The sequence below is a fragment of the Labrus mixtus genome, chromosome 8 (assembly GCF_963584025.1).
Source record: "Labrus mixtus chromosome 8, fLabMix1.1, whole genome shotgun sequence".
Taxonomy (NCBI): domain Eukaryota; kingdom Metazoa; phylum Chordata; class Actinopteri; order Labriformes; family Labridae; genus Labrus; species Labrus mixtus.
In genome coordinates, this window is record NC_083619.1 from 5,143,403 (window position 1) to 5,155,826 (window position 12,424).

A 12,424-nucleotide genomic window follows, 5' to 3' on the forward strand; every position below is an offset into this window, starting at 1 on the left:
GAAGGGGAGTTGAAGTCAAACGATGGCGGTTGCTGTTCTGAAAATGGTCTCAACCTAACTTTAGATCAATCTAGAAACACGTGAAGACATGGAGCTAAGACATCCCTACTTGCAGTCATATCAGTACCGCTCCTAACTATGCGTTACTCTTCTCCATAGTATAATAAAAACATACAGTGTGTGCCGATAAAGACATTAGCTATTCAGCCTCAAATTGTTCTATGAACCAGGCTATAAAAGTACAACACAACAACCTGTGTCAGTTTGAAGCAGACGCTCTATGAGGGAAAGTTTAGTAACTCTAATGTTTGTCCTTGTTACGTTTCCTGTCACCATTCTTCTCAGAGCAGCAGGAGCCTCATTTGTCAACAGAGCTCTCTACCATGTGGTTGCTAATTTCTGTTTTAAATAATGAATGAAAAAAATAAAGTCAACACTCATAAACCAGCATGATGAGAACTAACTATTATTGCTTTAATATTTTAATAGGCCTACTTTAATTTCAAAGTCTGTCATCTGTTAACATGGAGGGGGCATGGTTTATGACCTTCTAGTCAGCTTGGGGAGCTCTAAATCTTTTGGCTTCACTTTTGGCAACTCTTGTGCTGTCCAACCAAGTGCAAGTGAAAAACATTAGTCTTTATTGGGGGGAAATCATCATAGGTTTTTGTCTTAAATTATTACATCACCTTTGGTCCAGATTTCCCAGGCAACCCTTGGTCACCCTGAGGATGAAAGAGAGCAGATGCCTTTACTTTAGCAGTGGTGGAAACCCAGACAAGCATAAGATCCATATCAATAGAAACAGTTCAAACATGAACCAGACTGTGTGTAAAGCATATCAGGAAACGGTTTCCAGCTTTGTACTGCTTACTTCTCTCAAGCCATAAACTTTCTTCACTGTGAACTCTCCATCAGTTTCTACAGACTTCCGGTACTTGTCCCATCTACAAAATTCAGCTCTGTAGTCTCCTTACCTTTACTAGTCCCCCTTACCTCGACAGCTTCACTCTGCGTATAGTGGACCATTTCTGTTGTTTGGTTGCTACTTCATCCTCATTTCTATCTATCTTTGTCTTTAAGTTTTGGTCCTCTTTTCCATTAACAATTTGCCTACCTACCTATCAACATGTGCTTGTAACCAATCTATTGGCCAAAATATTGACTCTTTAGCCCATTGAGCCCCCATCAAAGAACATATTATCCTTCTCAATGATCCTACCTTCTCTCCCGCAGCTCCTGGCAGACCTGGACTCCCATTTTGTCCTGCTAGACCCTGAACAAACCAAACAAATACAGACACAAGTAGAGGTAGACAAATGAAACTCAAGTTACAGAACATGTGCTGGTTAGTAAAGCAGAGCTATGTGATGCTTAGCTGTTTGTTGATCCTTTATTCAGAGGGGACAGTTATCTTATTTAAAGGAATAGCCAGGCTTTTGCAGAATCTGTCATTGTCTAGCTTACTAGCGATATCCTAGTGATACGATCATCCATCAAGTCGGTACAGGATTCTTAACCTCACTGAATTATGCTTACACTTTGGAATAGTCAAGTTAGATAAACTTCACTGTCACATTGATGTCAAGTGCTTGCTCGTGGTGGATAAATATTGGGTCTCTGTAAATAATGTCACAAAAATATGGTCTCAACCTTCATTAATTATAATTTTTCCAACTCACAGACACCAAACTGGCAGAAATGGCTGCATTTCATCGAGTTAAATTTAGATTTATTTTCCATTCAGCTCCTTTGGCTCTAAATGGAGACCTTCCTTACTGTACTCTACTGATAGAGAGATAGATCTTTATTGATCCCAATGGTCCCAATGTATTTGTGCAATTTAGAAAGTTCTCTCTCTTTCGCTCGAAGCAGCTGTTGGTGAACAAATCTGGCTAAAGATCTGAAGTATTTTTCTGAAGTCCACTGAGGTACTCAGTCATTAAAATAAAGGAGATTGTATCACTTTAAATCATGTTGTATTGAAATGTATTGAAGGATCAGAAATTTTGACAACCTTACAGGATAGTTTTAGTTAATAAAAAAATGTGTAAGTAAATGTTTATGTGACTTTCTGGGCTTTTGCAGCTAGCCTCAAATGGACTCTCGTGGAACTGCACCTTTTTTTGCCCTCAGTTTTTCAACACCAGAGGTTGCTGCTTGATCTAGAGCTGCTCTTTGGGTCCTGAGATAACATTTGTTATGAATTGGCGCTCATAATGAGATTGGTTGTTGATTTTCAGCCAATTAATTGTGCAAAGGATGAATGATTTTAATGAACCCACTTCCTTTCCTGAAGTGATATTAGCAGGTCTTACTTTTGACATGACCAACAGTTTAAACAAATAACAGACTGATTTTCAGTTATGGTAACTCTCTCCAAATTATGAGAACTCTCCTGAGTCGTTTCAGCACATTGAAGCAGCCTGTTCTCTTGTTATCATCATATTTGTTAAACAAAGAGAATGTCCTTTAAATGTTTTAAAAAATGAGCATAGTGAAAGTTTGAGAGATACATCAGCATGCCTTGACACTTTACATCAATATCAGATTATAAGCAGCAGTTTACAATAGGAGGGAATTAACAGATCAGTTAAAAGGCAGATTTCTCCCTTCACCATGTTGTCTGAAAAAGCAAAATGGCGCTTAAACTGAGCTTACACAGCAAGTTTGAACTCAGTTCTTTTATTTAAGCATGAAAAGAAACCTAATGTCATGATAATAGTAGTTAATCCCAAAGTGTCAGCAGTAACAATGGCTGCCAGAGGGATTATGGAAGAAGCAAACAAAGCTGTGATATCGTCCACATACACACGTGCTGCATGAGAGCAGAGCCAGCCAGGTTAGAATAATTGATCAAGCGGCAGACAGGCCATTGAGACAACATGGTTTGAGATAATATACAGTCATTAGCCTGAGTAATGAGGCCATGTGTTAGAATGGATGTTTATCACAGGTAACTGTTTGAAAAAAGATCAAATCACTACTCATGTCAATATAGTTTATGGATTATATTTGATAAAAATGAGTGAGCACTATGGTAGGAGTGTCGCTCCCTCAGTACTCAGGCTGTTTACTGTACTTCTGCCTTTTATTGTTTGCTTGTTCTCCAAGCAAACAACAGTGATATACCTCGCCTGAACCCCAAGCAGACCCAAAGTCAAGCCCAGAACCCGACGCAAAACTGGGTTCAGGACTGAAACCAGAACTGAAACCAGAGCCGAGGTCAGAGGACGACCCCGAGCTCAGGCCTGAACCATCGAGCCCAGAACCACTAAACCAATCCTCAAACATCTGAAACAGAGTGAAGACGGGAGAGGAGCAGGAGGAAAACAAAGATCAAGGAGGGGGCAAAGTAATTGGTGAGGAGAAGGAAAGAGAAGGAGTAATCGAGGGTGAATAATGAAAGGAAAGGTAACAGCAGAGGAAGAGGGAGGATAAAAGACAGTTATAATCTGTGACACACAAATACGATCACTACAATATTAATTACTAAGAAACACAAACTGGACAAAAAAAAAAGATTTTGATAAATGTGAAAAGAAACAGATTTATAATAAACTTCAAGATGGAAGACGGAAAAAAATGACAAAGACAAGAATTCAAACACACAAGTAAAAGTGGAGGACAAAGAAACTAATCTGGTAGAAAAGGACATTAAGTATGCAACAATATCATTCCCAATATACAAACTATGAAATACTTAATGACACACAAACAGAATAGCATTTCCATGTCTTCAATCTTTTTGTTTAAAAGACACATGAATGATTTGGTGCTAATATGTTTCTGAGAACGTGTTTCTAAGTGAGGTCATATCGTATTTTTGACTATTCACACATGACCAGCGTGGAGGCCTGGAGTGGAGAGTTCAGGAAAGTGACGTCCTCCATTGAACACTCTATGAAACAGCAACTGGCTTTTTTATTTTAAGTAATCTCTTAAAAATGACGCACGTTAACATCTCCGGACGACCGCAGTAAAACAGAGATATTAAGATGAAATGGAAGTTGTGGGCACTTGCGACTCTTGTACAGCACACAGGACAATAACTTTGATGATGCTGGGTCAATAATCCTGCCGTTGGGAAGTGAAGGGGAAGAAATTCTTCATCATGGAAGCATAGCTGAGTGATAATTAGCTAACATAAGCTAGCTAACGTTACCTAACGATAGCATCAGGATCACTATCAGCTGTCACTGTTAAAAGGCAGACATATGATATACTGATCAAGTTAACACAATATTTGATGCCTGGTGTGACATCACTTGAAAGCTATGAATGACATACTGAGTTATAAACTTGACAAGTGAAAATGTGGAAAGTGTAACCTGTAGTATCTTTATTTCTGAAATATTCTTCTGAATATCAGAACGGCTGTAATTCAGTCATGATAATCCTGACCGTATGTATGAAAAACTCACTGGTAGTCCTGGTTGTCCTGGAAACCCGTCTCTGCCGGGGGTACCAGGTGGTCCAGCATGCCCTGGAAAGATGCCTTCAGCTGTGCCAGAGGATGACAGGTTGGGCCCAGGAGGACCTGGAGGTCCTGGAGGCCCAGGTAGACCAGGAGCGCCCTGATGAAAAGAGTATTTTATCATTGTGGAAGTGAAACAACCAGGCTCTTAGATCTCTCTCTGCAGCCTTTTCTTACCCGGGCGAGTTCTGTGTCACTTTCCAGGTCTTCAAACCCAGAGCCCAGGGCGTCTGCTCCATACTGTAACACAGGAATTGTTTTCCTAATCACTAGAAAGTTTGGTGACTCCTCTTATAAATACTGCGGCGCAGTTACCACCAACTCTCAGCAGACGGTTTGTTTTCACTCGAACTGTGGGTGGCCGTTAGTGTCAGCGTTTGTGAGTAAAACACAAACTCATTTTGCAATGAGGCTTATTTGCATAGAAAGGGGGTATTAATGCTCATTTAAATATGTGCAAATGAGACTCTCGCTCTATTCCGACTGCCCTTTCAAGGCGCAAATTTGCATCCCTGTAACATTTTGCCTTCAATATGAATGTTGAGGAAGTGTGCCGCCTTCTGAGGTGTTACAGGGGCGAGATGGGACCGATGGAGCCAGCGGGGGAGAGCAGGGCTGTGTGAGTGTGCATGTCTGTCTCTGTGTGTATGTGGAGCTCCGGTTGGCCGTACTCTCTCGCACTTATAGGCAACTTAAAGCAATGTGAATTCACAGACTGGGATACGCTTTGGGATCAATATAAGTGTACAAAGACGTTATGATGAATGAGCTCTGTCCCGGCACTGTTGCAGAATTGAACCGGGAAAAGGGCTAATGTTTGCTCTGCAGGGCAGTTAGGGGTGTGTGTGTTTAGACGGTGTCGTTCTAACTCAGTTGCGCAGGTTTAGCAGGCACAAAAGCCGTTCAGTCTTTTAGTGAGTCAGACCTTCAGATGTTCTTCACACTTGTCCTCACTGCACACAAGGCCTGAAACTTTCAGAACTACATGCTGATCTCTAAAACATACAACAAACAAACAAACAAACAAACAAAACGCCAAAAGTCAACTGGGATACTCACAGGTACACTGCGTGATCTGGGGGGTCCCGGAGGCCCAGGGAGGCCAGGAGGGCCTGGCATACCAACTCCTTGGTCTCCCTGCAGAGCAGAAATAGGAGGAGTTATCTGACTTGTGCAGTTTAATTGGTGGCATATATTAACAGTGAAGCTTTTTAGCCAAAGGTTAGCTGTACCTTGTCTCCTTTAGCTCCAACATCTCCACCCAGTCCTGGAGACCCCTTAGGTCCTCTCTGACCCTGAACAGAAAAACACAGTTGTCATGTGCTCTGAAGCAGACTAAAGAAGACAGAAGACGACCTGAAGGGATGAATAACTTACTGGATCTCCTTTTTCGCCCTTGCTTCCCTGTGAAGTGAGACAGTTTTAGTTTTGTATGAAATGCTGGCAAGATAAACGCACACATGCTCTCCGTCTCTTTAAGCCCACACACACACCTGCTGTCCCACTCGCCCTGGCACTCCAGGGGATCCAGGAAGTCCTGGCGGCCCTTGGGTCCCTCTTGGACCAGGATAAGCTTGTGCAGGCGAAAGTGTGGGGCCTGGTGGACCGGGTGGGCCAGGTTGGCCTCTGGGTCCAGGATCTCCACGTGCTCCTTTGAACCCATGTCTGATATGACCCTGAAAATTCAGATCATCGTTCATGTCATTTAGACATTTAACAACAACATGTGTTGGTGCAGAATATTCCAAATATATTGTAAAAAAAGTAAAAACAAAGACAAGAACTTACATCTCCTGATCTTTCTCCTGGCTCCTCTTCCCGATTTGGCCCTGTACACAGGATATGACATCATCAATGAGGCTAAACTAACCCTAACCCTAACCCTAGGACAAGCTGTTCCTTCTCCCCTTTGCCACACATTCATAACCTCATAGAAGCATCACTTGAGTCGACGGGAGCCTCCAGGAAACTCAAAGAAAAGAACAGGAAAGCTAAGTGCTTCCCCTTTTTTTAATGAGACTATAGCCATGCAAACTCACTGGATCAAACCGGTTACAAGCCTGTTTCTATAAGCCAAAGAGTTCCTTACCCTCTTGAGAAATGACTCAGACTCAGAGGATAAAAGGGTGATAATTAATTAATAAAGCAAAAGATACAGATCTCTAGAATTCACATTTTTACCTTAAGGTAGTGATTATTGTTATTATTTACGATGACGCCTTATCTGAATGGATTTAGGCTCACAGTTTGCTCCATCCGTGTTCGGGCACAGCCCTAACATGCCTTGGAAACCCCACCCAGGGGTGCTGTGGTGGTGAAATCCACACACAGTTGAACATTTGTTTTTAAGAACTGTGTTGGGTCTGTCAGTAAAAGTGAACGATTACTAGAAGTACTCTGTCTGCAATCAGCTCTGCCTGACCACAGAGTCGAAATGGATTCTGTTCAGAAATCCACCTCAGAACGTCTTCCTGAGGATTTGGGCTCACAGTTTGTTCTGTCTGTGACAAGTCACAGCTCAGAGTCTGGCTTATACTAAAACTTAAAGCAATCATCTAATTAGTGGGCTGAAGCACCTGTGCACTGATCAGTGGTGATTCTAGAGTCTCGAAGGGCCCTCTGCAAAAATCAATTGGGGGCCCCTCCAATCACGAGTTCATCACCATCATGTCTGCCACTGTACCGATGCTTACTCCTCTTCCTTTTCCTGTTTCTCTCCTAAAAACGGATTAATTGACTCCAATTGATGCATGCAACGCTTAGCAGGGCACCACCAGTGAGTGCTGTCACACACTGATATAAATAGTTTGAGCAATAGTCCAAGAAGCCTTCATGTTTTATCTAAAACTATTTGTTCATGGTGTACTGCAGTAAATAGCCTACATATTTGATGATACAATATGTTCCATAAAAAAAACTTATATTCAGTATTTGTGGTGGCACAAAACATTAATGAAGCTGCTGGTGTCATTGATGGGATTTTCTATGTGCTCATCTTTCTTAACTTCTACGGTATTATACTGTATATGGGACAGTCTGTTAATAATGAATCAGAGACTTGAGGCTTTGGAGAACACCAGTCAGGTGATACTGTATCTGTGATAAAGGCTCTTACTTGTTCTATAGAAACAGTTTGCTGTAGTCGTGTTAAACAGGCTTCAGAGCTTTGGCATGATCCACCCACCTCTACCTGACGTACATAATCTTAGTAAAATATAAAATGCAGCAGATATGGATACAGCATCAAACTGTAAATTATAAAATCTGAATTTTGTACTAAAGAATAAGAAAAAAAAGAGAATTGTACATGAAGGTTGATTCTGACCTCGTCTAAGCATCTCCTCAGTGGTCTCTGTTGGGGTCTGTTGACCTGAGTACTCATCCAGCTCCACCTCTGGAGCCTCGGTGGGCGGAGCTCTGACTGGAACGCTTTCCTGAGAGAAGAAGGAGAGAAGGTCACCCAAAAATATGAATTCTCCCAATGACAGTCTGGATTTTTGTGAGCAAATATTCTGTCTCCTATCACCTCTTGTTTCAAAACAGCGTTGTTGTGCCAGTAAATTAATCAATGCCGCCATAACTCAATGTTTTTGTCACCATGTCAATCAACCCTGGAAATGTTTCTTACATGAAAATCTAATTTTTCCCCACATTTTTGGTGACACGGACTGCAGTATGAGATGGTTTGAGAGCATTCTTTGGGTTAAGCTGAATGCTCCTTGATTCTGTATCATACTGAGCTTTTTAGATTCAGGTTTCAACATGAGGTAAAAAGTTCACTGTGAAAGATCCAAACTGTACAAGACAGCAGTTTACATGAAGATCAATCATACTGTATGTAGGCTGTGAATCTGTTTGTGTAACAATGTGGGACACACAAACCTTTGGTCTTTCATGTAAAGTCAGATTCAGAAAATCTGCCACAAATTGACACCCATGTGTTTTCCTGGTTCATTACTGTCAGCTGGCAGCTCATTGGCCAATTTAGTAGAACCCACAAACATCATCATATGGAGATTTATGGAATAATCATGGACGTCTGACACATTTTGAAAACTGAATGGACCATTTTGCTTGCTAGAAGTTGTGAAGAGCTGACATTTTCACTGAGAATCAACTGGTCAGTTTGTAGTTAGGGGAGGTTATTGGTCAGCAGTGTTGTAGTACTCTAAATCAGTCTTAGTCTCAAGACCAGTCTTAAGACCGTCTCGGAATCTAAAGCATTTTTACTCGGTCTTGTCATGCCCCTTCCTAAAAGAACGAATAACTTTAATTTTATTTGTAGTTTGATTTTTATCCCCCTGGTTACAGTCGCAACCTTCCCGGTGTTACGCTCTGTGAGTGAGTAACAGCACACAAGCTGCACACAAGTTGAGGATTTTTCTGTGATATTTATGGTCTTGGATTTTTTCACACTTGTTCTTTTGCACTTATGTAACGAAACAGCCTGAATGAATGAGGAATTCAAATCTGCCCAGAGATTTGAACTTAATGTTTTGAAAAAAACTGTCATTTATTTATCACTATTTTAGTTTGAAAGTCCAGCTTTAACATAAATGCAGTGGAGAAAAATCATTTTATTTTCTTATGAGATGTTGTTGTCTGGAGGACTTAAGATCTAGAAACAAGAAAGACTCAAATAAAGTTAAGGACCTTTTGATGTATGTTCTAAAAGTCAAAAATGAACTGGGGAAAAAGACGTTTAAGTTTTCTGCTTCCTTTTTCTTGGAACGAGTTACACAATGAGCTGAAACTTAACGAGCTGCTCTCATTGGATGGTTTTAAGAGGACGTTAAATGACTTGGAGGCGGACACATCTGTCTGTAGATGTTCTATCTGATGTGTTTGTGGTCACATCAGTCACTTGATCTTGATCGACATTTGCTGTTTAGATTTGTTTTTGTGTCTTTTAATGTCCAATAATATATATTTTTTATATGTAGCTGCTTGTTTTGTTGAACTCTGTTAATTATGCTGCTGCCTGTCTTGACCAGGACACTTGTGAAAAAGAGATTTTTAATCAAAACAAGTTTCTTTCCTTGTTAAATTAAAAAAAAGTGGTAGAACTGAAAGGGAAGTTAGGTTAAGTTCTTGTGTAAATGTATCCACTTCCATTATTTTTACAGAGTTCAATGAAAACATTAAACCGATGCTTGCAGGACTTGCAGAAATAGATTTTTCACATACTCAAAGAAAACACATTGTGAAAGTGAAAAACCGTAAACTTTGTGACGGGATCTGAGAGAAAATATCAATAAATGAAGCTGTCAGAGAAATGTAGACGCTGTCTCTGATGACCCTCTTCAAACTAAAGAGATAAAAAGCAGTCATGGTGACTTTAATATCCGGCAGCAGTTACTCCGCTTCAGAGGGACGGTCTCCTTTGAAGCCTCAGAGTAAATGCTGCTGGTGGGATGTTTGGGGTCAGACTGACTTCCTGGTTGTGGGAGAATGACCGACGGCAGCGGAACAGAGAGGAAACAAACACGTGAACAAACTGGTGTACACAAGGAGAGATGTTTTAGGGTCCTGATGATTGGAGGGGGGGTGAGCATCACTTAGGTCAGAACCTAAAGCTATAACAGATGTACACACACACGTGCACACTCCCACACACACACACATACATTATCATAGACACTCACACACACCCTAGTAGACTAAATGATGAGAGGATTTCTTTCAGGATCAGTAAATAGTCTCAGAAGGTATTGCTTGATGAAGAGCGCTTCGAGCCCGGCTCTTAAACTTTTGCTTTTTAAAACCTTGTGACATATTTCGGACAAGGTCTTTACTTGCACTTATTCAAACCTACAGGTCCTTGTTGTACACTCATAGGAGATCCCAGACTCTCCAAAGATGTGAAGTATTTCATGCTGATCTAATATTAGGCATGTTTCTATTTGATGCAATAATGCAGCCAACTGAGAAGTCAAGCCCTCCTACCTGTGCCAGGCCGAGTTTCCTCTCCCCGTTGTTGTTCTTCATGATTTCCTCCTCGGACTCTCTGTCATCCAGAGCGTCATCTCCACTGGTGTACCCCGAGGCCTTCACCAAGTATCACAGTGTGTGATGGTTTGAAACGAAAGAAAAAAAGAAACACGTTTTCCAATTTATGAGGCAGTGTCAAACCTTTTCCCGGTTGAAGATGTATTTCACAACTACATTACTAAAGTAAAGTATTTAAATTAAATTTTTTCCTGCAATTAATCCAGTAGAAATTTATTTTTATTTTACAACATAAAAGGTTATTTTTGTAAAGAGGGCAGGGAAGTGCTAATGGTTTTCATATTTTAGCAGCTACAATCCCCATTTCTAGATGTTCATTGATGTTCTTTGACCACAAGGGGGTGCTGTTGACCCACATGTTTTTTTTTTTATTATTATAGAAACTAATACCAGCAGAAGTATAGTTGTGTTTTATCAGCTTCTACTGAGTCTATGAGTGAATATTTCTTACATAAGGGTCATCATCTTCACACTGATCCTCCGCTGCTCTGGGATTGGTTATCATCAGCTGCTGGATGGATCCCTGCAGAGAGAGAGAGAGAGAGAGAGAGAGAGAGAGAGAGAGACTTTAGTAACTGCTCAAGCATTAACTGTCTATTTTTTAAAAATAAATAAATAACACGTGAAGTATTGTGGAAGACTTGTGCAATGTGTAAAAGAATGAGCTAGTGACCACCACTTCAAGACATTGACTACATAATGTAAATATACAGTTTTTGAGCATATTAAGCACAAAACATTTAAATGAAAGATGGTACATCTGTGTCCAGCTGTGCTTCTGTTCATCCACATCTCGGCCACTTATTTCAGACTGACTAAGTTAAAGACAGTTTGGTCTTTGGATGTCTAAAGAAACCTGGCTGTGGATTAAGCTTCATTGATCGTTCACCAGTTCACCAGTAATACAAAAATAAAAACAGAAGCAACATTATTCAGGATCTACTTTTATGTAGGCTTTTAAATACCAATTCTTAGAATGCAGGCTTACAATTACTACTTTTTCTTATTCATTTCTTTGAGTTTGTTGGACATCAGCATCATCTTTAACAGTCAAAACCTTTACAAATTAAGGCTTTGAAACAAACCATATATAATATGTTGCTGTTAAACTGTATAAACATTCACTTCAATTCATTTAGTTTGAGTGCTGAGACTTAGGATACTTCTGGAAAATTGCTTGAATATAATTTTAATTGGAGGACATTTACTTTTATTAGAGTTTAATAAATTGTTAAATAGAGCCTTTGTGAACAAGTGTACCAAAAGTTAAAGATCTGTGGCCTGTTGCAGCAGCTCTGTATACGTTTGTGTTAAGGTGTAAAGTCCGCACTGAACTCTACATTGAAGAGAGTTCGGTTGTAACTTAAGGGTGTCATTGTTTGGTTGCACCTCAGAGATGTAAGGTTTATCTTAACCAGTAGAGCGTAACGTCAAAATATATATATATATATTGTTGAAAACTGACATTTTGAATGTCTTCCTGTGGCTGATCAGTGAAAAGCACTTTTCTTAATGCCTAATCATGCATAACTCGTCTCCTTTACAAAATTCAAACTTAAAAAATCCACCCTGATACAACGTGTTCAGATAAAGCCAGTAACTAAAAGGCTGTAACCATGTTAATTTCTGCTGTGATAAAAGGCATTTTAATGTGGGGTGTGTATGTGACTTCAGGGTCTTTTGCAGCCAGCCTCAAGTGGACACACAAAGAACTGCAGTCATGACCTCCACACTGACTCATTTTTTCGAGTGATGCCGAGATCAAAAAACAGCACTGGACACATGCCACGGCACATGGAAATGAGGAGATACCAGACAATTAAAAGTTCAACATAGCCAACATAAAAAAGGACAGTATAAACGTATTAAATATTTAAATGTGTTCACTCACGTTGTCAACAGTTTAATTAAGTACACATTTACAGCAGTAAAGGCCGC

The 12,424-nt window shown here is 40.3% G+C and overlaps 1 protein-coding gene across 3 annotated transcripts in view; it reads right to left on the reverse strand.

Moving 5' to 3' along the window:
- Window positions 1-12,424, reverse strand: part of col15a1b (collagen, type XV, alpha 1b) — a 75,004-nt gene that overhangs the window by 21,834 nt on the left and 40,746 nt on the right. For 2 of the 3 annotated variants that reach the window (XM_061043904.1, XM_061043902.1), the window contains exons 6-18: window positions 10,938-11,009; window positions 10,424-10,525; window positions 7,803-7,911; window positions 6,266-6,306; window positions 5,971-6,153; window positions 5,855-5,881; window positions 5,710-5,772; window positions 5,537-5,614; window positions 4,655-4,717; window positions 4,425-4,577; window positions 3,133-3,294; window positions 1,223-1,276; window positions 690-725 (exon numbers count right to left, since the gene is read on the reverse strand). In XM_061043904.1, the coding sequence (XP_060899887.1) occupies window positions 690-725; window positions 1,223-1,276; window positions 3,133-3,294; window positions 4,425-4,577; window positions 4,655-4,717; window positions 5,537-5,614; window positions 5,710-5,772; window positions 5,855-5,881; window positions 5,971-6,153; window positions 6,266-6,306; window positions 7,803-7,911; window positions 10,424-10,525; window positions 10,938-11,009 (1,143 nt within the window). The remainder of the gene's footprint in view (window positions 1-689; window positions 726-1,222; window positions 1,277-3,132; window positions 3,295-4,424; window positions 4,578-4,654; window positions 4,718-5,536; window positions 5,615-5,709; window positions 5,773-5,854; window positions 5,882-5,970; window positions 6,154-6,265; window positions 6,307-7,802; window positions 7,912-10,423; window positions 10,526-10,937; window positions 11,010-12,424) is intronic. The other variant, XM_061043905.1, reaches the window with a different exon arrangement.